Source organism: Hippocampus guttulatus, chromosome 9 (genome assembly GCF_054856545.1).
Source record: "Hippocampus guttulatus isolate MCC_2025c chromosome 9, RoL_Hgut_1.0, whole genome shotgun sequence".
Taxonomy (NCBI): domain Eukaryota; kingdom Metazoa; phylum Chordata; class Actinopteri; order Syngnathiformes; family Syngnathidae; genus Hippocampus; species Hippocampus guttulatus.
This window is the reverse complement of record NC_141269.1, coordinates 14,663,842-14,691,764: the sequence shown is the minus strand read 5'-3', so window position 1 is coordinate 14,691,764 and position 27,923 is coordinate 14,663,842. Positions and strand designations below refer to the sequence as shown.

Below are 27,923 nucleotides of genomic sequence, written 5' to 3'. Positions count from 1 at the left end.
AAGCAGAGGATGAAAGTGTCTGAGGGGTGTCACCTACATAACAACCTGCAAAAGAAAAGCAAATCTTTGTGACAGTTCTCCAAGTTCCACGGTTTATTCGCCAGCATTCCCTCTGTTCTGCAGCACCCTGCTTCTTGTTCAAACATATTCACATGATCACAAGGTCTACGGTTATGCTGGTAGGGGAGTAGAAGATTGGAAAGATTGTAGTTTTATTGACTCTCTTCGCACAATGATTCCCAAACAACTTTGGTGCTTCCCTGTCAGATGGAAATAGCTGTCAAATGCAATGCTCTTAAAGGCCAATTTAGTGAACCCATACAATAAAAACAGACCAACAACACGGAGTTGCCGTGGAGGAAGCAGAGCAGCTGGCACAAGATCGCAAGCTTTGGAAAAAATCTGGTGCATATGGTCAGGTCAACGGACAGGGACGGGACACCCTGGCCCTCGCTGGAGCACTAGTAGCAGTAGTAGTAGTGCAATAGAAATCTTCAGAGCATCCTTCTGCTAATGTGCGGGCACCCGCACCAGCTCCTGTTGTTGTTTGTTGTCTGTTTAAGAGGGAGGAAATTTAATCCATGCTGTACGTACATCACATTTGACAATAAAGTTGTACTTGATACTTGAAATCAAGTAGGGTAATTAACAATAGGGACAATGTGCACAATTAGTGGGGAGAACAAGTATTTGATACACTGCTGATTTTTGAAGTTTTCCCACTTATGAAGCAGGTAGAGGGTTGTAATTTGTATCAAGGGTACTCTTCAACTATGAGTGACAGAATCTAAAACAAAAATGTTTTGGGTTTTTTTTTATGGGGGGGGGCAGGATGAGGACTGGCACAATGCATGCTGTAGAGCTCCACATATGTTGTAAAAGATTGTCTATAATTCTTCAAACTTGGGGTATTTTAATGAAAGCACCTCATAGGCATAAGGTTATTCAGACAGTGTGAACTGTTTAAAATTGTGAAAATGAATGTCTCCTTGCATTATGGAAACAGGTCGCAACAAATACCATCTTAACAGAGGTGGGCATCGTCTGTGAGCTGCCATCAGTATTTCAGGCCAAATAAAGAAAAAGAAAAAGAAAAATGTGTGTGTCTGTTGTTTTTAATTATTATTTTTTTCTTTATTTGACTGCAAGTCTGCTTGTGCTGCACCTGCAATCAACCCTGGTAAATAACTTCTTTGAATTATACTAATCTCAAACTGAAAATAATGAGTCTTAATTGAGGAGACCAAATAAAAAAGGCACAAAAAGATGGAAGACTGTAAATGGGTAGCTGACACAATGGTTACAGGCCCATAATGCAATCTAGGATTCCTAGAAGTGACCTACTTGTCAAGGCTAAGGCCAAATGCCTGACATTATCAAGACATAACAAAGACACTGCTATCAGTGTCTACACTCCCTTACGAAACAAAAATATGTTGCAATACAGTCAAACCTCGGTTTTCCAACGTCTCTGTTCTCGACCAAATCAGTTTTCGACTGAAAAATTCGAGTTTTTTTTATGCCTCGGATTACGACCGAAAATCGTTTCTCGACCAAACTGAGCGCACTTGAATGCGCACTTGACTCCTCTTGCCTTCCTTACACGAGGAAGTGACGCTTCCTCGTGTAGCGTTCCATTGTGAGTAGACGTGTTCAATAAAGATTTTTTTTTAAAAAGAGCGTGGTTTCGGTTTTCGAAAAATCGGTTTTCGAACAGCCTTCTGAAACGGAGTATGGTCGAAAACCGAGGTATGACTGTGTATTGGAAGATATCATGCAATACATGAAGTAATATATTTTCATATATGAGATTTTGTATTTATATTTTCTAATATATTTCAATATAGGCATAGACCATATATGTGTATATATTGATAAATATATTTTAAAAAGTGTTGCAATTGAGACCAAAAAGGGCACTATATTTTTCACACGTAATAGTCTGTCTATATATTTTACAACATATTGCAATATATAATCAAATATATTTTTTAATTACATAATCTGATAGTAGAATAGACTTCATCCTACCCCCACATGAGTTTCATTAGTAAACAGAAATGTTTTTAAATGTATTTTTTTCCTTTTATTGTTCTATGTCGAGTGTTCTCATGCTCAAATCAATAAAATAAGTGTATCCTTGGAAGAAAATACAATGATGACAAAAAATAAAAATAGTATTACAAAACTACAATTTATTTTGGTAGTCGACAAAATTGGCTTGTACTTTGCCATGACATTTTCAATCCTCCACACTGGATCTTGGAGATATGCATGCATAGAGGCTTGCATATTTTGGCAGATCAATAAGCATACATTTTCTTCTTGGAATATCCTTATTATCAGCATCCGGGAGGATATATTCCTTTTCAGTTGAACTCGGTCGGAAGTGACACATTGTCTTTAGTGAAAATGTCAAAATATAGGTTTTCCCTAGTTAGTTAGTTGTGCCAAAGGGCCTGACAAAGATAAAACCAGCATCGTTCCAGTTAGTTGGATAAGTGACTTGGACCCAGCGGCTGCTACTGACACGAAATATCTGGTTGAATGTCGCACAACAAACGGCAGTATATAAAACTTTGAATTAGTGATTATTCACATTTTGTACTTATTTTGCATGGTTTGTATGTATGTTTATGTGCATGTTGCACACTATGTTAAAGTTTACACTAAATGGATTATCCATAAGTGGATAAAGGGTGACTAGCAAAATTTTTGTCACAGCTGCAGTGTCACTCAGAGAAAGAATTGCACTCCTTTGTGGTTAAATTGTCGAGTTAGATCAGAAACCGTTGTGAAACTGGCAGTCCGCCACTACATATCAATTACACCTGAATGTTTGCAAACATTTAGTGGCGACACAAGGCTACTTATTCACTGCTGAACTTTGTCTAGCTAAGTGACTTGGTGAATGTTGGAGTGTTTAAATCCTGCATTGTTTGAGAAGTATGACTATTCACAACAACTGTTTTTTCAGCACATTGTGTGGAATCTCCTCAATGCACAATTTGGACATTTTAATCAAAACTTATGGTGTCATGTTAGTTCTCCACTCTTATAATTTTGCTAAGGGTGTTGTTGTGATGCAAAAGGTGTTGAACCTCTATTAAGAATTTTCACCACTTAATGTTGCACTGAAAATATTTACCCCTCTACCTCTACATTGTCAGAATTTGTTTTTGAGCTGATGAAGAATAAAGGTGGCTTTTGATATACCCATTAGTTTGTGTTTCCTGTTTAATATAAACATTTGCTCATATATTCATATGTTTCCATATAATTCACATATATTTACAATATATTGTATCATATATTAAACATGTATCTGTATATAGTTGTGACATACAGTATATTTCCATATATTACACACACACACAGTATATATATATATATATATATATATATATACACACACACACACACACACATACATTTGATCATATATTGGTCATATATCTTTACATACAGTATATCACTAATATATTGTCCAATATAAATTGTAATACATGATTGTAGTTATTTATAAATGCAAAATTACATATATTTTGCACTATATAAATGCATATATTACAAATTATTTCTTTCATACTGCATTGTATGAAAAGCGGCAATCATTTGTATATTTTGCAATATATTACAATATATGATGAACAATATATAATATCTTGTACAAAATATGTATTGACAATATATAATAAATGAATTTAAAACATAAAATATATTGGGAAATGACATTGAATACATTAAAATAGATTACAATATATTACAGTTAATATATTGGAAAATATATTTTCATTTCATAAGGGCTGTATCTTTGCATCCCCTGCGAAAACATGAGCAAGGTGTGTGTGTGTGTATGTGTGTGTGTGTCCACATGGTCGGTGTGTTTAAATCTGCAAAGGAGATTATTTTGATACTGCACTGTGTGTGATAGGGAAATTACGCAATAGCCTCTATGTAACAGTGACGTATGAAACCCTTAGCAGCTGCTGAGTGCAGAAACACACACGCACGCACACACACTAAACATTTTTTCTTCGCACTTAAAGAGACAGATAGTGTACGTGCTTTTTTTTTTAAACAAACTCCTGAGCGATACTTTTAATGTTTTGTTTCATTGTGGTTTGTGTTATAACCACATCCACAACACATCTTCCCTGCTTTTCTCTTGCCATTCATTTCGCTAATTTCTTGGCAACTGACAGTGCTTTTCTTTCTGATAGTAAAAGGCTCTTTTTTTTTCAATTTGCAATTTTTCCTGATTCTCCTGTTGCTCTGAAGTGGAGGACCAAATGAGGGAAAGAAAGGCAGATAGTGGGTGGGGGAGGCAGATAGAAAGTAGGGAGGTGTGTGAATGTGGGGCTGGGGAGTGTGGTTAGAGCTTCAACAGCAGAGGAAGCTGTGACCCACTGTTACATGTGAATGCACACACCACACGTACTTTATGCGTGAGACCATGGGGTCGCTTTCAGCCCCATCCACGTGGAAAAGGAGCCAATCTTTTTCTTATTTGTTTTTTTTTAAAGTTTTGTATAAACAATGTTGTCCACACGAAGAGTTAAACGCTGTCGTTTATATGCCACTGCATTGTTGCCCCAGGAAGTCAACAAAAACAGAAAAAGGCTGTGGGATGAAAATATTCTCACAGGTATTGAAAACTTGTTGTGACTGAAAACAAGGGAGAACTTAGACCACGGTCAAGGTACAAACAACATACAGCACAATGATCCACCATTGTTGTTGTTGTTGTTGCTGATGGCGGTCTTCGTGCATGGTCTTGCGAGAACTGGAACAACCACATCATCATCTCAGGAGAGGCATGTTTTGTTCACACAGAATTGTGAGGGCAGCATATTGAGAATACTCTCCATCCACAATCAGACCCTCTCTCAAAAAATTATCATTTTTGGGCAGGGTCCATTTGGACGAAACATTGAAACTAACAAAAAAAAAGTGTTTAGTGGACAGGGCCTAAGACTCGAAATATCTGCTAATGAATGGAGTCCTACTCATTACTCTAAAGCTAAACCTCGGTGTAGAACTCAAGTTTGGCATATGAACAGACAAAAAAACAGACAAAGAAATGGCTGAGCAGACAATTCCTTGAGTCAGACACACTCATACACAAATAGTTTCCTGTGTCCCGCCTACGGGTGGGTGTTGACGCCAAAGAGGAAGGAAGTCCCATCTAAGCTTCCTCCTGCAGGCCAACCCAACCCTTTGACATAGCATGACACATTATCATTCTGTCTCAAACCAATGTCTTACCAATAATGCGACGCAGCTCCTCACACTGGCTGATATGGGGTAGTTTTAGCATCTCCTTCCATTTCTTGCTGCGACCATTCCTCTTCCCTCCTCCACCTGAGGGTCCAAAACACATACAATCAATAGTGGCACCACTACATCACATCTTTCCTCATGTATACGTGAACATGTTTGCTCTATTGGTGTGACAGGCTCTAGTGCAGGGGTGCCCATTACGTCGATCGTGATCGACCAGTAGATCAAGGACTGGTCCCAAGTCGATCCGAGGGGTGTAGAGGGGAAAAAAAACAAAAAACATTTGTGTCTCTGTGCATGTTAGCAATATATTTTTTTGTGTGAAGGCCCTAATCATTCAATCAGTCTCACTTTCACAAAAAGTATTTCAAAAAGAAAATCAAATAAAGAAAGTCATCTTTAACCTACGGTGACATGTGACTGCGTCAATGGAAGTTGTTAGCGCTCAGCAGTCTCCAGTTGCAGCTTCTGATCAGAGTAGTTGCGCTATATCTTTTATGTTATCATTATTCTCATTCAGAGTTTGTTTTGTACAATTCACCAAGGGGGCGGGCAAAGAAATGGGAATCTGGAAGGCCGAGACAAGCATTTTAAAACGGTACACGTGAACTACGATCGTTAACAGGCTGCCTAAGTGCGTCACATGCCTCAGCGTCAGGCTATTGCTCATCATGGCATGTGTGTGTACGTGAGTGCGTATGCGCACGTGCGCTGTAACGGGTCGGTCTCGGCAGGTTGGTTGATCGAAAAGTAAATCTTCGGTCAAAAAGGTTTGGGCACCCCTACTCTCGTGGTTCTTAAGACTAGTCGCCTCGCTAAGCATGCAGGGAACAATCTGCATGTCCATGCGTACAAATGGTGTTCCCAACATTGTTCATTTTTTTTCCATACTTCTCTGTGAAGCCCAAGTTTACATGTGCAAGGGGTTATGCCATCTTTGAACAAACTACAGTATGTCTGCCTCTGCAACAATATGTGAGAAGGAAAAAAAAACCAAAAACAAAAACACAGTAGCAGGAGAAAACCCACATAAGCATGGGAAGAACATGCAAACCCCACACAGGAACACCTGAGGTCAGATTCGAACCCCGAAACTCGATTGTGAGGCCGGTGTGTTAACTGCTAGAAGCACTGGCTCGCTTGCATGAGACAAGGCTATATCGCCAAACACGCTAATTTCATTGAGACAAAAACAATATATGCAATAAAACCTGTAAAGTGAGCTAGAATTCTTGATCGTTTGAGTGTCTTGCCGAAATTATGTCACACAGGTACTAAAATGCATAGAATCTGATTTTACTGGGTGGGTGAGAGCACAGTGTGACTCTAAAATAGTGTAAATGTGAATACAAAAATGAAGTTTTGGCTGCTGGCGTAATCCTTATTCCTCCAAAATCATCACTTTTCAGGAAATTGTGGTTTATTAAGGTTGGCAGTGATTTCCTTTTAACAACCTCACAAACTACTTTATTTTTCTGTTTCGTTCATATTAGGGGCCGTTATGGCTGATGCTCATCATGGCAGGCGTGTGTGTGTGCGTATGCGCGCGCATGTGTGTAGAAGCGTGCACGTGCAGTAATGGTTGATTGCGGGAGATTTCATTGAAAAAAAAAGCATTACAAACTACACCCAACCCCCCCCAAAACAAAACAAAACAAAAAAAATCTGTGAAAGAGCAAAGCCGTGAAAGGTGAACCGTGTCACTGAAAATGAAAGTTTCTTTAATTCTTTGGTTTAATAGAAAATGTCTGTATCAAAAGTAGAAGTGGTGTTGGTTACTTGGTATCGCTATCAGTGAGTTGAGCACTGGCATCAGTTTGAAGAAAAGTGGTATCAAACATTCATTTTCCGATCCACTTTATCCTCAAAAGGGTCACGGGGGGTGTCGGATCCTATCCAAGCTGTCTTCGGGCAGTAGGCGGGGGACACCCTGAACTGGTTGCCAGCCAATCGCAGAGCACAAAGAGACGAACAACCATCCACGCCCACCCTCACACCTAGGGACAATTTAGAGTGTTCAATCAGCCTGTCACGCATGTTTTTGGAATGTGGGAGGAAACCGGAGTACCCGGAGAAAACCCACGCAGGCCCAGGGATAACGTAAACTCCACATAGACATCGAACCCACGACCTCTGCACTCTGAGGCCGACGCACTAACCACTGGACAGCCTGGTATCAAACATCACTTCTTAAATTTGTCTTAGTCCTCAGATTTCAGCCTCTCAACAATAATTATTCTCTGATTCCGGTTGTCAAATATCTGCTTTTACTTTGGGGAAAAAAATGACCAAACTAGTGACAGAATCTGTTTCAAAAAGGTTGCTGAGTACCACAGCAATTCCTAAACAATCAATCACATACAATACTAAATACACAAGTATTGATGGTTTTGTAATGTTGAAAATGTTGACAGACCTAATGTAAGGTTGCAGTGCAAGTCATAATATACAGTTTAGGTTTTACACTGTAGCAAATTTGATCTGAGATGTAAACACACACACACACACACACAAACGGATGTGTACACGCACACACAAACGTATGTGTACTCTTTATTTTTATTCCAAAAGTGCATAAGTATGAGCATAAATTTATTTGACACTTCATATAGTCAGTGTAGAAAGAAAAAAAGGGAAAGAAATTGTGAAATTTACGATCAGCATTCACTTTCACTTGCATCAATTTCTTGGATAATGTCTCTTCCAGTGTCAGAGCTCTTTTTGTCTTAGCTGCTTGACATCCAAAGGTCCGTTTTGTAGCCATTTTAGCAATGCAAAGTTCTTGCTGCGTCTGAAACTAACAATAACAAATACTTCCTGGACTACTGCACATGTGTAAACCAGTGTGGTGGTTGCTCTTGCCGTTTCCAAACGAAGCAGTAGAGGTCGCTTTTGGATTAGACTTCGTTGTAATGAATCTCGTCGCGAGGAAAGAGCAGAGAAAAAGATTTCGTATAACGCAACAGGGGTTTTTTTTTCGTTGGATGGGGGGCAGGAGAGTGGGAATGGCGTTAATGCATGAAGATTTTTTCACACTAGGGGGTATTTTCGCCCATGTATGTTTCGCTGTAGAGGAGTTTCACTGTACACATAATGCAGCAAATAGCCACCCAGAAAAAAATTCTACATAAGATTGAAGAATAAATTGGCCCAGTCAGATGGCAAGATATTTACAGTACAAATCCTTGGATACAATTGAGCGAAAAAACAACAATGACCGGTGAAGACGTCACAGAAGTGTTTTGTTATGGATTTATAATAAAGAAAGGAAATGAGAAGCTGTCATCTAATTTTGAAGTCAGGTGGAAAGAGCAGTGGAAAAGGTGGGGGAAGGAGCATAATTAAGTGTGTGTGTGTGTGTGTGCGCGCCTCCACGCACACACGTGCCTGTCAGAGCTCGTTGGGCAACCCCACCCTGTTTAATGTCACTCTGACGTCAAAGCCATGTGTGCAAGCCCTTAATGCAGAACGGATGGAGAGTGTATTTATTTAACTTTGGTTCTCCCTTCCTACAGACCAGGCCGCTCCATAAACACCAACATCGGGGCGGTTGGCCTCAGTCAACTGAGATCATCGCGTAGAATCTCAGGGAGAGGGTCTGAGCATGTGCATGGTCACATGACTCGAGCTCAAAAAGACCCAAGGCAGCTGAACTACCCTTACTTTAAAGAAACCCTCTAATGGTACAGTAAAATAGTCACCTCACCCCCATTTAACTTAACATTTCTGGACACTCGAAGCGCTCACAATGGATGCATTATTCAAATTGGAAACATATGGGGGGGCTGGGCATATTTCCTGCTACTGCTCAGTTTTCCAAGAAAAGCATTGGCCCTCAATACATTATCATGTTCTGACAAATGAATGGGTGACCCCATTGTGCACTGAGCTTTTACTTTCTTTATTTACCAGTACAGTTTATTCCTTGTTGACAAGTTGTAATTTGGAGTTGTCGCCTACAATTACATGTCAGAACAGATACACAGATTTGGTTTCGGTCATGGCAGATGTCGCAATACAACCGTATAAACCATATAAAATGATCTTCAAAACATTGTTAAGACATGTCAAGACATTGTTAAAAAGGACATGGAGCTAGTTGGTTCACTATGAGCTCTCATAATGCCGAGCTCAGAATACACAAATGTAGGCCGATTTGAACACATCGCAGACAAATGGTCACTGTCATGGCCAATTATGAGTTGTCTTGAAGCGCCGTCCCCTGTGTGAGTGACATAGACTACGTTCACAGGCGGTCCTTATTCGGCTGAAGGTCAAAATTTTGGTTTCTGAAACAATAAGAATAACCTGTTTACATGTGTGAGCAGAAAAAGTCCCACATACGCGGTAATTTTGATCAATTGGAATATCCCCATCTAAATGGCAACTGACGGACAATGTCATGACGCAAATAAACGTCATTTCGCTTCTTACCTTTTACCGTCAATAAAACACATTCTATTCATGTCACTCACCACGATAATGAAGCAGAAGGTTTCCTCCTCGCTCAAAATGTGTGGTTCTGTGCTGCATAAGTTTCACCATGTTTGCGTATTTCCTGTGAGTCGCACGGCAGACACGCAAATTTATCTACACACATATTATTGTGCCTATGTACACACACTGTCATTTTCGCCATCGAGACAGAAATTAACATGAATACGCCATGGGGAAATCAATGTATTCAAGTTAGCCTCGCTTAGCAAGTGGCAACGTAAGACGGCCGCCGGTAGCTTCACTTCTCGTTACGGCAAGAAGGCGGCATCGCCATGCATTCAAATACTTCCTGGACTCAAAAGAAGCAAGAATCCTTGCAGATAAAGCATGCGCAGAACACAAACTAATATTTATATTTTATGTGAACAAATATTCGGGGTAGAGAAGGGGGAACCCAGGGATTTTTAGAAACTTGATTATGAGCATATTCACATTTTTCCACATTTGAATGGCCTTTCAAAACCTGAAAATTGCCAAGATTGGGGTTTTGAAAGGGTTATTGACTACACATAAACGTGATCAGTATCAAACTGTTGATCTGGCCTGGAAGAAAATCTGAACTGATTTTTCACACCCAGACCAACGTGCTCTCGTTCTCTTTTCGGCCTGAGATGTGAGGCATCAGCATCGTGTCCCATCGTCCTGCATGCCCACATACTGTTTTCCCTGCTACCTGGACTCTTCTTTTTGTCCCGTCTCCGCAACGACCTGTGCTGTGGGGGATTGTGCTTCTGGCGGCCTGACACGATGATTGGGTGGGGTCTGGTGTGTATCAGAGTTGTCGAGTGGCCACTCACCCAGGCCAAAACACAGAACAAATTTATGACATGTCTGGTAATGTGACATAGCTACTGTCGTCAACACCACCCCTTTAAGAAAAAAAAAAAAAAAAAAAAGGATGTGGAGTCTGAGCTCAGCATTACATGTACAACAAGCTCTCAAGCAAATCGACAAAGAAAATTAGCTTCATGATTTTTGTTGGGCTGAACTGAACTTGTTGTAGGATGGTGGTTTGGAAGCGCACGATGAAGGTAGCTTATGCTTCTCAAAATATTGGGTGCAGTGCCAAATTGTATGACTTCATGGTCTTTGACTAAACTGGTTTCAATGTGGTAGGATACTTATGTACAAAAATACCTTAAATATTTTACCTGGCTTTGACAACGCACAATCTATTGACATGAACGAGTTGTAGGTGTAAATTACTGCTTGTACAAATAGATTTTTAGTTGTAGTGGAAAGATTGCTTTAGTACTATGGCAGTATTGCAGCTACACTAAAATGTATTATACCTCTCACTGTGAAGCTGAGTCCATGCATTATGCCATTTTAGTCATACCGCAATGACTAAATCACTTCTTAAAAGGGAGTAAGACACTCTTCTCAAGGCCAATCTTTTAAACCTTTAATCAACTCATCCATCCATTATCCAATCCGCATATCCTCACTACAAACAATTAGAATTGCACAACAAAGTAAACCATTTCGTGAGACGCCTATTTTTGTTGTCTTCATACTTCAGGCTGCACAATATTCTAGTGCAGCCCCCCAGTCATCAGGGTTCCGAAAGTGGTACTCTGCATTTTTTTCATTTGAGGGGTGTGGAGTTGCTCATTTGTATCAAACAGAGTGGCGGGGAGGATAATTATGCTGGATCAGTTTGGGGTATATAGGGTACAGGATGGTGTATCAGTCAGAATACAGGAGGCAGGGATCTTGAGGTAAGGCTCTTTAATAGGTGGTAGAAGGCAGGTTTGGGAGATGGAAGACAGATTGTAGGTGACTCAAGGTGGGTTTGGAGACGGAATACAGAAGGTAATGGTCAGAGGTGGAAGGCAGGGGCAGAAGGTACAGATGCAGATGGCGATTATAGGAAACTTGATGATAGATGTACAGATGCAGATGCAGAGGGCAGTTGTGCAGAGTCTGAAATGTCGAATGACATCAATTAAGGCATGTACAACATTCAACTAGATATTAGACATCTTAAACAGACACTCAGAATAAGTCTTAAATGTATAGAAATGATGTACATACTCAATAAAGGAAATACAATAAAGGTGGCGGAAACGCTGCCAACGTAAACAGTACAGTAATCCGTTGTTTATCGCGGTGAATGGGGACCAAAACCACTCGCGATAAACGAAAATCCGCGAAGTAGCGCCCCCCCCCCCCCATTTTGGTACATGTACCGTATTTTCACGACTATAAGGCGCCATTAAAAGTCTTAAATTTTCCCCAAAATGGACAGGACGCCTTATAATGCGGAGCGTCTAGTGTATGAGCGGAGTTCCAAAGCATGACTGAGAGCGCTTGTGGCCGACACGCTGTTTATATAGAGAAAAGGCGGAGTGAGTGACGACAGGCATGCGGAAGTCCGCCAATGAGTGAAGGGTGGACGTGTAAGAGGACGCTAAAGGCACGTCCCTAGCAGGTACCAGTGGCCAATGAGGTGAAGGGTGGGCGTGTAAGAGGACGCTAAAGGCACGCCCCTAGCAGGTACCAGTCGCCAATGAGTGAAGGGTGAGCGTGTAGGAGGTGAAGAGAAAAACGTGAGTACATTGTAAAATGGCTAAATAAAGTACAACCGAACTCGGTTTCGCTTCCGTTGCCTTTTTAAAAACGTGTTTTTAGCGTGCGTGCATGCATGCCGTATGTTTAAGCTGGCGTATGTTTTACCATGCCTGGCTGCGCCCAATAATACAGTGCGTTTTGTGTATGTGTCAAATACAGAAATAGCACCCCTTACTGAGACTGCGCCCAACAACACGGTGCGCCGAATGGTCGTGAAAATACGGTACATGTGTATGAGTATAAAAAATATTTATAAGGCCAAATTTAATGGTATACATGCATGTAGAATTAAATTTTGTAGTAATTAACATGACTTAATGCGATATACTAATAGATTTAAACATGTATAAGTTAGGTTAGTGTATGAAGAACAAAATACAGTAAACGTATACAGGACATCTAGTCCTGTATATGTTGCTCTATGTGACTCGCTGTTGTTTTGCTGATTTTCGCTGCTTCTCGCGGACCGTTTGCGGACTTAATTTTATTTTATTTTTTTATGAATATGTTTGAAAAAATCCGCGATGCACTGAAGCCGCGATAAACGAACCGCGAAATAGTAAGGAGTCACTATATTTCAACGGCTTGGTTAGCCAAATACACTTATGCAAACACACTCAATTGTACTGACACATTCAGATGGTCTATAGAGCCTTCTAGTGGCCGATAAGAATAGCGTAAATGGCGACCGAAACAGACGTCTCATCCTCGATTCACTTTGAAGTGCCATATAAACGCACAAACTAGTGCGAAGGATACCAGTACACATTATTGCAATAAAGAATTAAAGGAAACTTACTTTTTGGTCATGAACTCTGTGAACTTCACGAACTTAAGGCAAACGACCATGTGCGAGGACACCACGACACCACGAACCTGCGCGCTCTTCCTGAATACTGAACTATTCATGCGCAGGGAACGTAGCGTCATCATATGTAGTTCAACACAGAATATCTTTAAAATTCATCTTAAAACTAATTTTTATTCTTTGTCTTTTGACTCAGCATGAGACGTGATTTTTTGTTGTACTGTTTATGTGCGCTCTACCATCTTCATTATTAATTTATTGTTTTAATGTTTGTTGTTGTATGAATTCTTTTTGCTCCATGTGCAGCACTTTGTATACAGCTGTGGATGTTTTTAGGTGCTCTATAAATACAGTTGAGTTGAGTGTTTTTGCAGCACACACAGAAGTGTCTTTCTGCCAGACAACATGTATAGACCAGCTGATATTTTTGAAAAAGAATATACTGTATAAGCCTTTGGCAAAATGGTTTACTGTTACATACAGTTGTTCTTTGTACATAACAATCACAGCATCGGGCTAATTTAATGTGAAAATAGACAAGTTTGATACATTTTACTTAATACTGTATATATCTATATATATAGATATATATATATACTGTATATATCTATATATATAGATAGATATATATGTAGATATATAAAGCTATCCTGAAATATCAAAACTACAGCTTGGAAATTGCACACAAATAATATAAATAAACCAATGGAGACAATAATATAGCCTCCGTGCCTACACGAAGCCTTAAATTGAAATCGTAAAACGTTCATCAGAAAACCAATGTCATACCAAAGCGAAATCTGAAAGAGTTTTTGAGCAGCATTATTGGCAAAGTCCTCAAAGTCACTGCATAGTGCAGTGCCACTTTCTTCACAGCTCACTTTTATTTTGCAATGCCATGTGGTAGGAGTCACTCACCCATCTGACGAACACATGTCACACGTTGATGCTCAGCCTCAAGTCCAGAGAATCCAGACTGAGCATGGCAGCATGCCGTCAGTATTTACATCTTCAAACAAATATGTTTGGGGACGGTTGAGCTGCACACTTGTGACTTTTACAGTTCAATACAGTTTCTTTACTCAATGTGTGCTGTAATGTTCCTGAACAGGCATCAATAAAAAAATAAAGAGTGAAGGGAAAACTAAGGAGTCATCATTGTGCAATCACATCAAAGATTAAAAAAAAAAAAAATCCACCTGATATTTTGTGTCTTTTTTCTGTATTATTTAGTAAAAACTTGAAGTAGGGTTTGTCAACCCCATTCACCACATTGCCAATGGCGAGTTGAAATGGGCGGTGGTCTGGTAAATATTTCTGGTATTCGCCACTCCGGCGGAAGGCCAAATCTTCCGTCAAAATTTCCACAGCAAAACCTGCATCAGAGGTCATAGTTGGGTACGAAGTACAAATGTCCATACGCAAACAATGCAAATAATCCACCAATTTTCCTTGTAGCCAGTTCCACAGATGATTGGTTACAGTATTAACACAACATTGCTGGCATAAAAAAAGAAGAAAGAAACCCCACCGCTTGTCAATGCAAGCTTTGTCAAACGTGTCCATCTATGAGCAGGTGTGCACATCAATTGGCACGCGACACAAAGCTGTTGCCTGTTGGCTGCTTCGAAGCACACCAATTATTCAAAACGACTCTTAAAACAACATCAATGATAATTGCCACAGACGGGAAACCACCGAAGTAAACGTAGCACAATTTAGTTTTAATTTGAAAGTACTTTAATTTGGGAAGTGATGACAGTCCCACAGTGACTTGTCATGTCTGTAAATGGGTTTAACATGGAACTCAAATTTCGGCTCACGTTTCTCCTCTGAAATGCCATTTTATTTAAGACTAAATAAGAAGCTACCACTGAGAAGTGGAGTTAAGCGCTTTGTTTTGTTTTGTTTTTTTACTGCACCAAGTAGAATTTCCTGCAGGAACCTATTCCAGCTGTCTTCGGGCAGTAGGCGGGGGGCACCCTGAACCAGTTGCCAACCAATCGCAGAGCACACAAGCGACTTGGACTCAGGTACAGAAAAATATGATCGCAACATCCCTAAGTAAATATTAGATAACAGCCCATGTCCCACACCCTGCAATGCTGGAGCTCCAGAGAGGACGGCTTCAGCGCTCCCCAAAAAACAAAATTTAAATGGTAGGAAATGAGACCGGGTCACACATAGTTTAGGGCCATTGTAATGTGAGCAACCTCACGCACGCAGGCACAATGGAGCCTGGCTGTGATAAATGAATGGCTTGTTGCTTTTCCAATGGCTCTCACATGCAGCGTGTGATTGGCTAGAGTAGCCCCTGATAAGGAAAACATTAGCTGTGAGTATCTCTGTTGCCTATTCAAAGTACAGGCCCGGTGTTTGCTTAAAGTAATCCGCGTGTATATTCACAGTGGAAGCCAGCGAGCGAGAGAAAGACAGAAACTTGAGTATCAGGCAGCACCGCTCCTGCTAATCCTCACGTCTCTCGCTTTTCCCTTCCTTTTTGTCTCCTCGCAGCTTTGGGCTTCCCTCCCCCATACAGACACCTTTTTGCTCTTGTTATACCCTCAGTAATTCTTTGTGGCCGGGCTTTTCCTCCACTTCATATGGCCCTGACTGAAAGTGTCTGCCGAACGCAGAAATGCGAACAGCATTACAAGTAGGAATAAGAAATCAACACAGTGGCATTACTCTGCTCAACGTGACAATGGCGTTCAAATTATTAAGGAACACTCTCCCATCCCTTGATTGCATAGAAACAATTCTAAATCAACTCATCAATCCCTACAACCACTTTAAGATGCTGGGGAGACCTAAAATGCTCATGTTCCTCAACAAGAATTTGCCGGACTTTTTTTTTCTTGCTTTAGGCTCTACATTTAATAAGACGATGAGGCATTTATTTGCCATTAACAGAGGGAGGTCGCACTGCTGTCACCATTCTTGTCTTAAATTTGCTGTAAACAAAGGCCATAAAATAAAGACAATGGAACCTTTTCACAGTGGCGTCAGAGCACTTCCGTTCAGTCACTTCAGGATGTCTATTAGCTTCCCACCACCTCTATTTGCCAGCTGACTAACAGGTCACCAAAGTCAACAACCAAACTAAAGTATGAGTAGTGACATTTTACTACTAATGGCAACAATCATTCTATATCTAAGGTGGAAGTGTGCATCAGTGCAGCATTTTTTTTTATCTCTCATCCGGATGATTCTCAGAAAACATAGCCTGCTTCAGCCTGCATACAGTGACCAAAAGTCAGTATTTCAATCTTACCAGATTTTACTGTTCCCAAATAGGATTAAAACAAATCCTCGGGTAATTTGGGTACCTCAGTTAAAAAACACGCTTGAGACATTGTCTGACATCATTGCCTAGGTACACTTTTATTTTGAAGTTGTTCCCGGCAGCGTGCTGTGGATTAACTGCTGACTAGACTCTTCTTCTGGGCTGTTTTTTTTTTGGGGGGGGGGTTCTTGCCATCACAAACTACTGCTATAGACGACAAAAACAATGTTGTCTTGAGATAATGTTCAATCACTGATTGAGGGGGCGAAAAAATAACTCCGTCATTACATTGGCACTGTATTATGTGCTGCCTGCTGCTAGCCACGAGCAACGCTAACAGCGCTAAACTTAGAACTTAGCGTAAAAACCAGAGTAAAAATATCAATTTTTTCCCTCTGACTACCCGGTTATTCAATAGAATGTTCAGTAAGATATCCAAATACCAAAATATTCAATAACTTCAGGCCTATTTCCAATATTGCCTATATAATGAGGTGATTTATGAAAAAAAAAACTTACTCAGATGTATGCTGTTTGTGTGTGAATGTATTTTAAGCAGCTGAAAATAGCCGTCACTACTACTTTCTGTTTGCAAATAGTTCAAAAGAGACTACGGTACAAATGGAGTTCTAAAGTTTAATAAATACAATACAATACATGCTGATTTATATAGCGCTTTCACAACCGTGGCAGCTGTAACAAAGCGCTTAACAAAACAGTTAACATAAAGTAAAATAATAAACACAACATAAAACACGGACAGTCATGCAGTCCTAACCACTTTTCCGTCACATGCTTTGTTGTTTGAAGCAGTTTGAGATGAAAGAGGAGAGAATCAAAGTGTCCTTTAACCAGTGGATCAGAGACGTCATGCTCAAAATGTGCACACGTCGGCTACAAGCTAAGTTTCAAAGTCAACAAGAAGCTGTAGCATCCATTGACGAAAAAAAGAGATTGGTTCACTTCTCCTGTCCCATGGAAATCCATTTCAATTCCAAGCGGCAACTCTCGGTTCCAAATAGCATCGGCGCTCTGCGCCAACGCTCCTCTCTCCTCATCCTCAATTTCAGCAGCCATCCATCCAGCCGCACCAAAGCCGACTGTCCAACAGCGCCGACATATCCACTGAACAACACGGGGTTGTGAAAAATGCTGCCCATTACAGGCGCAAAAAACACAAGCGCCCCAGGTCTGTCCAGCACCGACAGTCAATGGCGCCGACATTCCTCCCAATCAAAATCTGTGCTGGTACAGGCGTGCTGCCGAGACGGCGCAACCACCAAGCACAGATACTTCTCCTTTGACGAATGTCGTGGCCAAAAATGCTGAAAACAGTCCATATCAGGTCCACACGATGAAACAACAAACAACATGTGACAAAACAAAAGACAAAAACACCAAAAAAAGAACAAAAAAGCAAGGCTCTTGAAGAGCACTTGCCGGAGGCTGCCTACTCGGGCGCCATCTTGGGAAAAAAAAAAATCAGACAGATGGCAAAGCACTCTGTTTCCGGTCTTTTTTTTAATCCCCCACAACCAAAAATGCTTCGGTTACAGGGTTCTTGGCTGAAGCAAATCTTTCATGGGAGTAAAAGAATAAAGGTTGAAAACCACTGGGTATGGATAAATGGATAATCACAACCTTGCATGTCGAGACACATTGTTTACTTCTGCCGGCGGCGGCATGTTAACACTTCTTGTTATGACCCGTGAGTGGATGAAACCGCGAATATTGTGTCATGTCACTATAACATTAAGCACAGTACGTCTGTTCATGTATCCCCCTTATTTCTGATATACCGTATAGTAAGTAGGGAGCTAGTTGTTATAGCGGATTTCGTTTGTCGATTAATTGACGTAAAGCATACATGTGTCCCGGTCTTTTTTTTTTTTTTTAATGTATGTCTCCCACCCTGCTACATTAGCGGGAAGAAGAATTGAAATGTTTTCTTCTTTAAGTTGCAACAACCGGCATTCACGCATTGAGTCCAACTGTCAAAGATAGCGGACTAGCACAACCAGTTACCATGTAAATGAAACGCCGGTTCTGGTTCATACACTTAATTCACCCAAAGGCTCATGGGACGTAGGAATAAGGTAGATGGATGTGGGTGGGCTTGATGAGCATCGGGCTAATTTGCATGAGACAGGATCACCCCATTAAAACGGACAAAAGTCAGGTGAACTGAACCAGTAAACTGTCATAATATGTCTCCTTTAATTTCAAGAATCCCCAGAGCAGACAGGTCAGAGATGGTCTGAGTAGGTCCCACACGAGGTTAGTACATGCAGTTTCTCATTTAAAGAGACAAAGGCCGTGCTCACGGCTACACACACACGCTTGCTCACTGCAACTTCTGCAGTGTTTTGCAATCCCTTTATTTTGCCGAGTTTTGTCTCTCTGTTCAAGATCATGTATTCCATTAAGTTTGGAAACTAACCATTGTTTGTGTCTACACGGGGAGACGGGGGAAGTTAGGACGAGAGCATGCGGCGAAACTACTCAACTTGAAAGAGCTGGGGCTGGACTAAGACCAAACCATGAGGTTAATCATCTCTATGTTGTGTACAGTTGTGTGGGAGCCAACTGGCTGAATTCATGGGCGCACTGCTTCTAAAGTCATACCTGTCAACCTCGGCTAATAGCTGGCCGTATAAATGATTACGATTCCCCTTACAAAGCAACAAAAAACCATACAACGGCTTACCGCGCATGCGCACATCATGCTTTATCAATCCTACCGTACGCAGCGATGAAAAAAATATATACGATTGAGGATTACTTTTGATGGTTTGCCGTGACAATAGTAGCGATCGACGACGGCATTGTCGTTGGCTGCCAGCAGGTGAGACGATCTGGATTTGAGCCAAAATGGTCTTTGTGAGATCGGTTAAATGGTCTTTGTGAGATCGGTTCACAACTTTTTTTCCCCGTATAAATGTTGTAATACGCCGTACATGATTTGAAATGATAAAAAAAACGTATAAAATACAGGGAAAACGTACAAGTTGACAGGTACAGTATGTAAAGCACGGAGCCCTTCAAAATGGAACAAAAAGCACATTGACACCTCAAGGATTATCTTTGATGACATGATGTGACAGTTTCTTCATGACTGACATTAATAAAATTTCAGTAATTAGAGTTGGCGAGAACACTGACAATTTGGAACAAATGAAAGTAATCACATCCATAAATTATACCAACAACGTATAGCAAGTTGGGACAGGCGTGTTGAACTGGTTAAGAATGTGCCCTGTGACAGAAGGACTCAATTCTCCCAGCAAGCAAACATACTGCAATATGGTGTGTGGGAGTGAACGAGCATGTTTTATTCCCCTGAGCAAGGCACCGTTTCCAAGAAAGCTGCGCCCTGCTCCAGTGTCAACATGGTGTGTGCAGACTGCAGTCACTATGATGGGTTCATTAAAGACAGATACTCATTTAACATATGCATGTAAATAGCAACAGCCAATTAAGAAAGCCGTACACCAAGCGACGTGACTGAATGACAAACAACATGCCATGACTGTCATTGAAAAAGTGGCCCCCACATAAATTATGCTGAAAATGGAGAAGTTTTCGGTCTTGTCACCAGGGTCTCAAGATGGTGATCATGGACCCTTTTTCAAATCTTTCCACGATGCAACCAGAGATATTTAACAGATTATTAGCAATGCTAGCCTCATTTATTGCCTGCATGAAAAAGAAAATTGTGAAAGCTCATTTGATATAAGCTGACAACATTGGCGATTTTACATCGTCACACCGATTCAATGTGAAGCCAAACAAGTTGCAGCCTACTACATACTTATTAAACTAGTTTTAGAAATGCACACACGACACAACGCAAATAGTTCAGTGGCAGTCAGGCTGGCTTTGGGCTGCTTTCGCCTCCTTTCCACTACATGGCAGCAACTACCAGATACTACCCACTATTTCCAGTGCTGATCCACGATTATATGGATGATGTAAACCTCAGCTGCGTCACTGTAACGTTTATGGATGCACAGCTAGGCATGACAGAAATACCCACAAATGAACGTTAACTTACCCCGTTTGCTGTGCTTTAGCTCTAGACACTGCAGCATGATTCTCGACGGCCTCCACTCTCTTGCAGCGGTTAGTAAACTCGCTACCCTCAGTCTCCTCTCAAATTAAAAGCTATCGGTGCTCCTTATTGTGTACTGTATACATACTGTATGCAAAAAAGGTAAACACAGGATAGCCTCATTCTCCTCCACTGTTGTTGGGTGTGAGCATGCGTCATTTGGACTGATGCGTTCATGTGGCTTGGTAGTACAGCCAGAACAAAAGCAACACAGATAGGCCATAATTTTCAATCCATCACATTTGCCCTGCAAAGCAAACATGCTAACCACATCCACCACCATGTTGTCCCACGTTTAGTCGGTTTGGCTGAAAAATGCAGATCTCTGCAGTCAGCCTATTTCTCCAAAACTGCCTTTAAGCAACAAACTCAATGCATACTCAGGCTCATTTGTGCGTGTTTTGAGTGGAAAATGACTCCCATGTGAAGATACACTCACAAAGCAATGGCCTTTACGACCCTCAACTAGAGGAAACATCCCAGAGTGATGACAACGAATGTTAGTCTGGTTTTGACCACAACACTAATAAAAGTAACGCTGGCTAACGTCACAGGAAACCCCTTACAAGTTGTTCGAGGGGCCAACAGTGGTGGTGGGCAGGGAAATGTTCGCCACACATGCAGTAAAACGTACTGTAATTTTTGGACGACAGATCACACTTTTTTCTCCTGCAACTTATACTGAAGAGCAAGTTGTATATTTTAAAATTAGACCTTGGAAACCAAAATCCCCATTCCCCTCAATGGTGCATTCCAGTTGAGGGTGCGAGCACGTAGGGTGTCCCAACTCTCCAAAGTGCGCCCTGCCCCTGTGCGCCCTTCTTCCACAAATCATTGCAGATTTGACCAAAATAACTTTGACATTCGGTGGAATTACTGTGCCCGTGCTGAAAAAGTTTTTTTCAAGTCTATGTATTGAATGATAGTATATTTTATCATTTGCACACGTGCAATTTCAGTCAAAGATTTGAAGTCACCTACGTCCAAGATCATGCGGACGACCACTAATAGCGCATCACAAATCCAAGCCTGGAGCCATTGCTGCCATTGGCTGAGAGACTGAGCCCGGATTTTCACTTTACTACTACCTTACTGCAGTTTCAAGATCATTTTAAGCAGTAAAATTGCCAAAACATCAATCGGTATTGCCATGTTTGATGAGACAGATCCAACACAGTGGGGCAAGTCAATGATGTAACCTGCACTTTCGCAGTTCTGCAATTTTCTCACAGTTGTAACATGCGCTCTCCAACACTACGTGTACTTTACGTGGTGTACACTTTATTGAGGACCGTAGGGTGCAGAAGAAGAAGTGGAAGATGAATACAATATAATACAATACATCCATCCATGTTTATATCGCTGTTTGAAAAAATATATATTTTCGGTACATGTTAAATATCCATCCATTTCCCAATCCGCTTATCCTGACAAGGGTCGCGGCGGGTGCTGGAACCTATCCCAGCCGTCTTCGGGCAGTAGGCTGGGTACACCCTGAACTGGTTGCCAGCCAATCGCAGGGCACACAGAAACGACTAACCATTCGTGCTCACACTCACACCGAGGGACAATTTAGAGTGTTCAATCAGTCTGCCATGCATGTTTTTGGAATGTGGGAGGAAACCCGGAGAAAACCCACGCAGGCACGGGGAGAATATGCGAACGCCATCCCGGGAGGCCAAAGCTGGAATTGAACCCGGTACCTCTGCACTGTGAGGTCGGCGCGCTAACCAGTGGACCACCGGGCCGCCACGTTAAATCTCACAATAATACTGATATTCCAATATTTAGCACCCATATCGAGGTGCAATAACCAACCACGATTCTCTGTGTGTGTGTGTGTGTGTGTTGTGGTACTGCAAATGGAACAAATGGCATATTTGTAAAATTTCCTAATCAGCAATGAAAGTCTTTGCAGTTTTCAGTGTGCCTTTTAGGTCCTATTTTAGGACATATTTGGAACTGAGCTTATGTTCTTGAAAAGACAAAAAGCTAAAGACCAAAATAATTCAAAATAATGCATTGCAACCACCTACCCTTTCGGTCTGTTTTGACTAAGAGGTCCAACTGGAAGGAGCAGTCATGGTGGGACTATGTCGTCATTACCACCAGTTTCTACAGCTGCTGTTTTTGTAATGCACAGCTGAGTGTAACAAATAAACACCGGCATTCAAAAGGAATTTTGCACAACTTTGTTAACCATTAAAACACCAATTCCTGGAAATTGGTAAATGTGGAGCTTGAGACCATCCTGCACCCCTCTGCCCAAAATGCTGGAACCCTCTCTGTCATTGTATTGCTTGCCAAAATCAGAAACAAAAATAGTTGTGGAGTTGCAGTTTATGACTTTGAATTTTATGGTCATTATAACCTGGCAATGCCCCCAGAAAGTGTAGATATCTGACAAATACCTGTACATGTAAATAAAATGTGTTTATCATTTGACGTTTACTTTCAATAAGGGGAAAAAACATCGCGTAGGAGTATATCTTGTAGAGTAAACATGGCAATGTACCAAACAGCCACAGCTTGAACCAAACCCTTGTAAACAACTACTCTATTATATCTAGATAAAGTCTTAAAATACCATATTAGTAGTAGTAGTCGTAGTATTTTGTGAAATCAAAAAGACCCTCAAACAACTCTCACAAGTGCACGGGAGGGAGGATTTTCTTTGCTACAGCTCAAACATTTGAGACGTCACACCACCATCTGTTCTAATACAGGGGTGCTGTGCTCAGTCAGGTGCCGCAAACTACTGTAAACCGTCGCAGCTGCAGAATGAACTACAATCACACAGTTTCAAAAAGATTTCGTTTGCTTTTAACGGAGTTAAGGTACTACAGTCAAACCTCGCTTTTCGTCCATAATCCATTCCAGAAGGCTGTTCGAAAACCGAAATTGGTCGAAAACCGAAACCACGCTCTTTTTAAAATAAAAATGTTTACTAAACACGTCTGCTCACAATGGAAAGCAACACGAGGAAGCGTCACTTCCTCGTCTACCCGAGGAAGCGTCACTTCCTCGTGTAAGGAAGGGGAGAGGAGTCAAATGATGCATTCAAGTGCACTCAATTTGTTCGAGAACTGAAATTTGTTCGTCATCTGAGGCATAAAAAAATCGAAATTTTTGGTCGAAAACTGAATTGGACGAGAACCGAGACGTTCGAAAACCGAGGTTTGACTGTATTTGAACTTCAGCCATCTATATTAAAACAACAAAGAGATTATTCAATTCCAGTGACTTCTCTCCACAAACCAAGATAACAAAAATAAGAAGAGAACAATTATGAAATGGTAAAATTGTGAAGTTCAGATGTTGAATACTTGGCTGATGCTCAGGTCGTTTTGTGGTACAGTCAAACCTCCTTTCAGCGTACCCCGTTTACGTTTCCACCCCTATAACATTCACATTTCAAAGTCCCGATTTTACGTAATAAATTTTCCATTTGTTGATTTTGCTTACAACAAGCATCTTTAGAACGTAAACTACATTATAACTACCAGGTTTTTTTGCACAAAGTAGTGAACTAATCGGCAAAGTTGACGATTTCGACAATCATCCGTAATGGCAACAAAATCATGGCAGAGTTCAAACCAGCAGATTGGAAAGATGATCGTAAAAGGCTTCGGGGCGCGGGACACCCTGAATTGGACAACAGGCACTTTTCATTTGCTGACTGAATGTTTTCAGAAATGAAATAGGAACTCTCCAGTTGTTTGTTTCATGTCTAATATTTTTTTTCTTCATACTGTATACATGTATTTGTAATTGACATGTTTATATTGTATTACATGTTCATGTTTTTACATTTATAAATGTTCATACGGTATTATACAATGTAGTTGGCGGCCATTTTATTGGAAATGGTGACAACGAACTAAACGTTAGTTCGTTAACATACAGATTTGCTATGTTCCGTGGCCATCTGTATTCCAACAAGTACAGTAGCACATAGTGCAGTGTCATCCATCCATTTTCTGAAGTACTAATCCTCACAGGTATTTGCTTAGGCATAGCTGTGCTCGGCTGCACGGGTATTTTTTACATCTTTTCGGCCCCTGCCACACCTGAAAACAATCCACAGAGGTCCCACTGCATCTCAAGCGCAATGTTGAAAGTGTGGTGAAAAGTCGTTGGAGCTCATTAAATTCGTACAGTAATCCAACATCATTTAAATCCAGATGATTGTAGTATCCAGCAATGAAGGTAAAAAGTAGAGGTCGAAAAAGTCAACGGCATGGCTCGGTCGTCTTCACTCTCCGACAGCCGCCTAAAGCAGGCCGTCTCAGAGGCGATACCACGGCCGTCGGGCTGGTTTACGCCAAAGGAAGCCTCAACCCCGGCCGGTTCTCATTCAAGTGAATGGCACTTGTGAACATTTTTTATCACAAGTTTCTATATTTATAACTAATATTGTTTTTAGAGTCGAGGAGACTTTCAACTGGTTGAATTTGGGTGTATTTTAATGAAGCTTTCAAGAGGAGCCCAAATATCTGCATTATTTTGCATTGTCAGACCAATAAAAATGTCCTCATTTATCCAATATCGGTCCGGTAATTATCGTGCATCACTAATTTGAGGAATACAGTACAATAGAAAAACTCTAACACCGTTAATAAGGTTGTTGTAAAAGAAAAGAAATTGAAAATTTGAAAATTGAAACCGAGGAAACTGAACCATACGTTGCATAGTCGCCGAATCTGACTGACGGCGGCTGAAACGGTTTTCCTCCCAAATGGAATGCTACAGCTATCCAAACACAAAGTTAACAGGAATTAGTAAATTTTGCAAAGCCATATTCACTGGACAGTGAAGCACAAATGGCGTAAAGTCCTCACAGCTGGAGCAAACAAATCCTCTGCATTCCTGCAAACCGGTTACTTTGGAGAAAATGTTTTCAACTGCTGGACTGACTGCCGCAAGAATGCTTTCACATCTTTATTCTGACCATGTTGACAAGCTCACATTTCCCCAGCATAATCAGCAGTCATGAAAGTTTTGTCAAAATGGCATTTAATCCTGTATACAAACATGAAAAAGAATAATTGAAATATTTAATTTGAGAATTAAACATGAAAACATTTTTTTTCTCTTCACACCTTACGGGTAGGGTTACTGACACTTACTGGATGGGCCAAGTAAACTTTCCACTGCTACCACTGGTTTGCAGTTGCAGAAAGCATTCTTGGTGGGTTCCACACGAGGGGTTTGACTCGTCATTTCTCTCTCCACAGCAAGGTCGGAGAGTTAGAGCACCGACTTCAAGACACATTAGCAGGACAAAATCTTGCAGGGGCATGGGATGGAACACAGCGACTGCAGTTGAGACTAATTTCACACACTACACTTCTGGAAGGTGGGAACATTTCAGTTCACTTAATTTTCAACAAAAGGATAAACTGCTAAAAAAAAATAAAAAACAATAATTTTAAAATATCGATTCAATAATTAAAATGAAGAGTGACAAGGGTTTACAATTTGATTCAGCTTGAAAAAAAAAATAACAGACTGATGATGACAGACGGGTGCCTCGGCTCCTGACGAATGACAAACCGGAAAAATGTTGTAAATTGCCCACCTCTGCAGGTCACCACTTCCTGATATCTTCCTTGCTGTCTGCTTTCAAAGTGCCCACATTTGGAGGACACATCAAAGAAAGTTCCCCCATCTCCCGTTTGCTCGCAACGACTGTGTGATACCAATTGTGAGAATTTATCCACTTATTGCGCTCAGGGCTAAAATGAACAACTGGGCCGATGGCATCGCTCTGTGTGTGCGGAAATTGTAATCTTGCAAAATACTTTTTTATAGCTGTACCTGTAATCTGATTACATTGTTTTTCTGTAACCGTAATGAAATAGTTACTTTTTTGGTATTCTGAATACGAATTGCCAGTTCATATTTTCAGTTCCTCCCCAAGCCTGGCTATATTTACTATACTGTAGTGTATATCAAATTTAGCAGTAGGCATCCTTCTCACTGCCATCCCCAATTGGAGGCCATCTGAGGTCTGAGATGAAGACCAAAGTATAAATGTATACTGTACATAGCAACAGGCAGTGAGGAACCTCAATTGTACAATGCGAGTACTTGCTATCAAATACAAGTGAGCAGCTCATCCGTTACCTTCAAAGACACTCTGATTGGATGAGAAGCACATTAGTGCAACAATAATACACCCCCTCACCACCTTCTCCTGTGCTGCACACCCACTCAGCGCCCCCTCTAGCGCTCTGCCATCTTCTGCAAACAGATGCACCCTCGCCTGTGATCCCCCACCTCCAGGTGAGACCCCAATCACCAGCCCACGGAGCACTATGCAAGCTCGGGCTGTACAGCTGGGCCATCCAAAGCCCCCAGATCCTTTCAAACCTGCACTTCAAACAATCAATTTAAGTGGCACACCTCTGAGTCAAATAGTGCCAATCAGCTAGTAGCAGGCAGGTATACAGAGAGAGGGCTTGCTTCGAGCCCCCTGATGGTGATGTCACCAATCGTGTAACAGATCATTAAATATGTGCACCATCAGATGTAAACACACAGTTTTTTAAAAGCCATTGGTGCTTGTGTGGAAAAAATGCGCTCGGGCCGCTGCAATGCACCGATGCTGCAAACACTCCCTGCCTTGTTCACCCCCTGTCAACAGGGCCTACATCTGCCCGCTTAATATTGGTCTTGTTAAGGGTGACAACAGCTGGTTTGATTTCAAGCAATAGTTGTGAGGACACCACGCAACTAGCAGGTATGCATTTGAAAGCAAAACGCCAACAAGGAGCACATGAAGGAGAACCTGGAGGGAACCGGGCTGGTCCTCCACTACAAGGCTCAGCGGGGAAAAAAACATATGACTGTCGAGCTTACCTTCTCTCGCCTTGAGGAGAACCGTGTTGGCCACGATATTTTCGATCTCCATTGTCACAGTGTGGTTCCCGTGCAGTCGCGATACATTTCGCTCAGCGGGGGGAAAAGACCTTCGTTGTTTTTTTTTCACTCGTTGAATTAAACGTGCGGATGGCTGCGAGGCAGCGGCACGCGCACGGGGAGGAGACCGAGGCGCTCGTACATAGTAGCTAGCTTAACGGCGCTTGTCCTTTCTCTCCATTACATGTTTGGGAAGCTGTGGACGACTACCACGGACTTGTTAGCATTCACAGCCTACCTCTCTTTCCGTCTCTCCGCCTGCCTTCCTTCCTGCTTCGATTGTCTCTCCTCCCTCTCCTTTTTCCTCCTCCCCCCTCCTCTTCGCCCCTCCTCTCCCCGCCGAACAAACCAAAAAGATCCCACCCATTCAGTCTCGCTTCATTGGACACATGTGACATCGGTAACCTGATCATTGTCAATCATTTCTTCAAATATAAAAG

General features: G+C 41.3%; 1 protein-coding gene across 3 annotated transcripts in view; it reads right to left on the bottom strand.

Annotated features, from left to right (window-relative positions):
• The window catches only part of grk4 (G protein-coupled receptor kinase 4), a 52,373-nt gene that overhangs the window by 23,355 nt on the left and 1,095 nt on the right, over positions 1–27,923 (bottom strand). For 2 of the 3 annotated variants that reach the window (XM_086120811.1, XM_086120810.1), the window contains exon 2: positions 5,269–5,364. In XM_086120811.1, the coding sequence (XP_085976937.1) occupies positions 5,269–5,364 (96 nt within the window). Of the gene's footprint in view, positions 1–5,268; positions 5,365–27,423; positions 27,752–27,923 lie in introns of those variants that run through there. The other variant, XM_086120812.1, reaches the window with a different exon arrangement.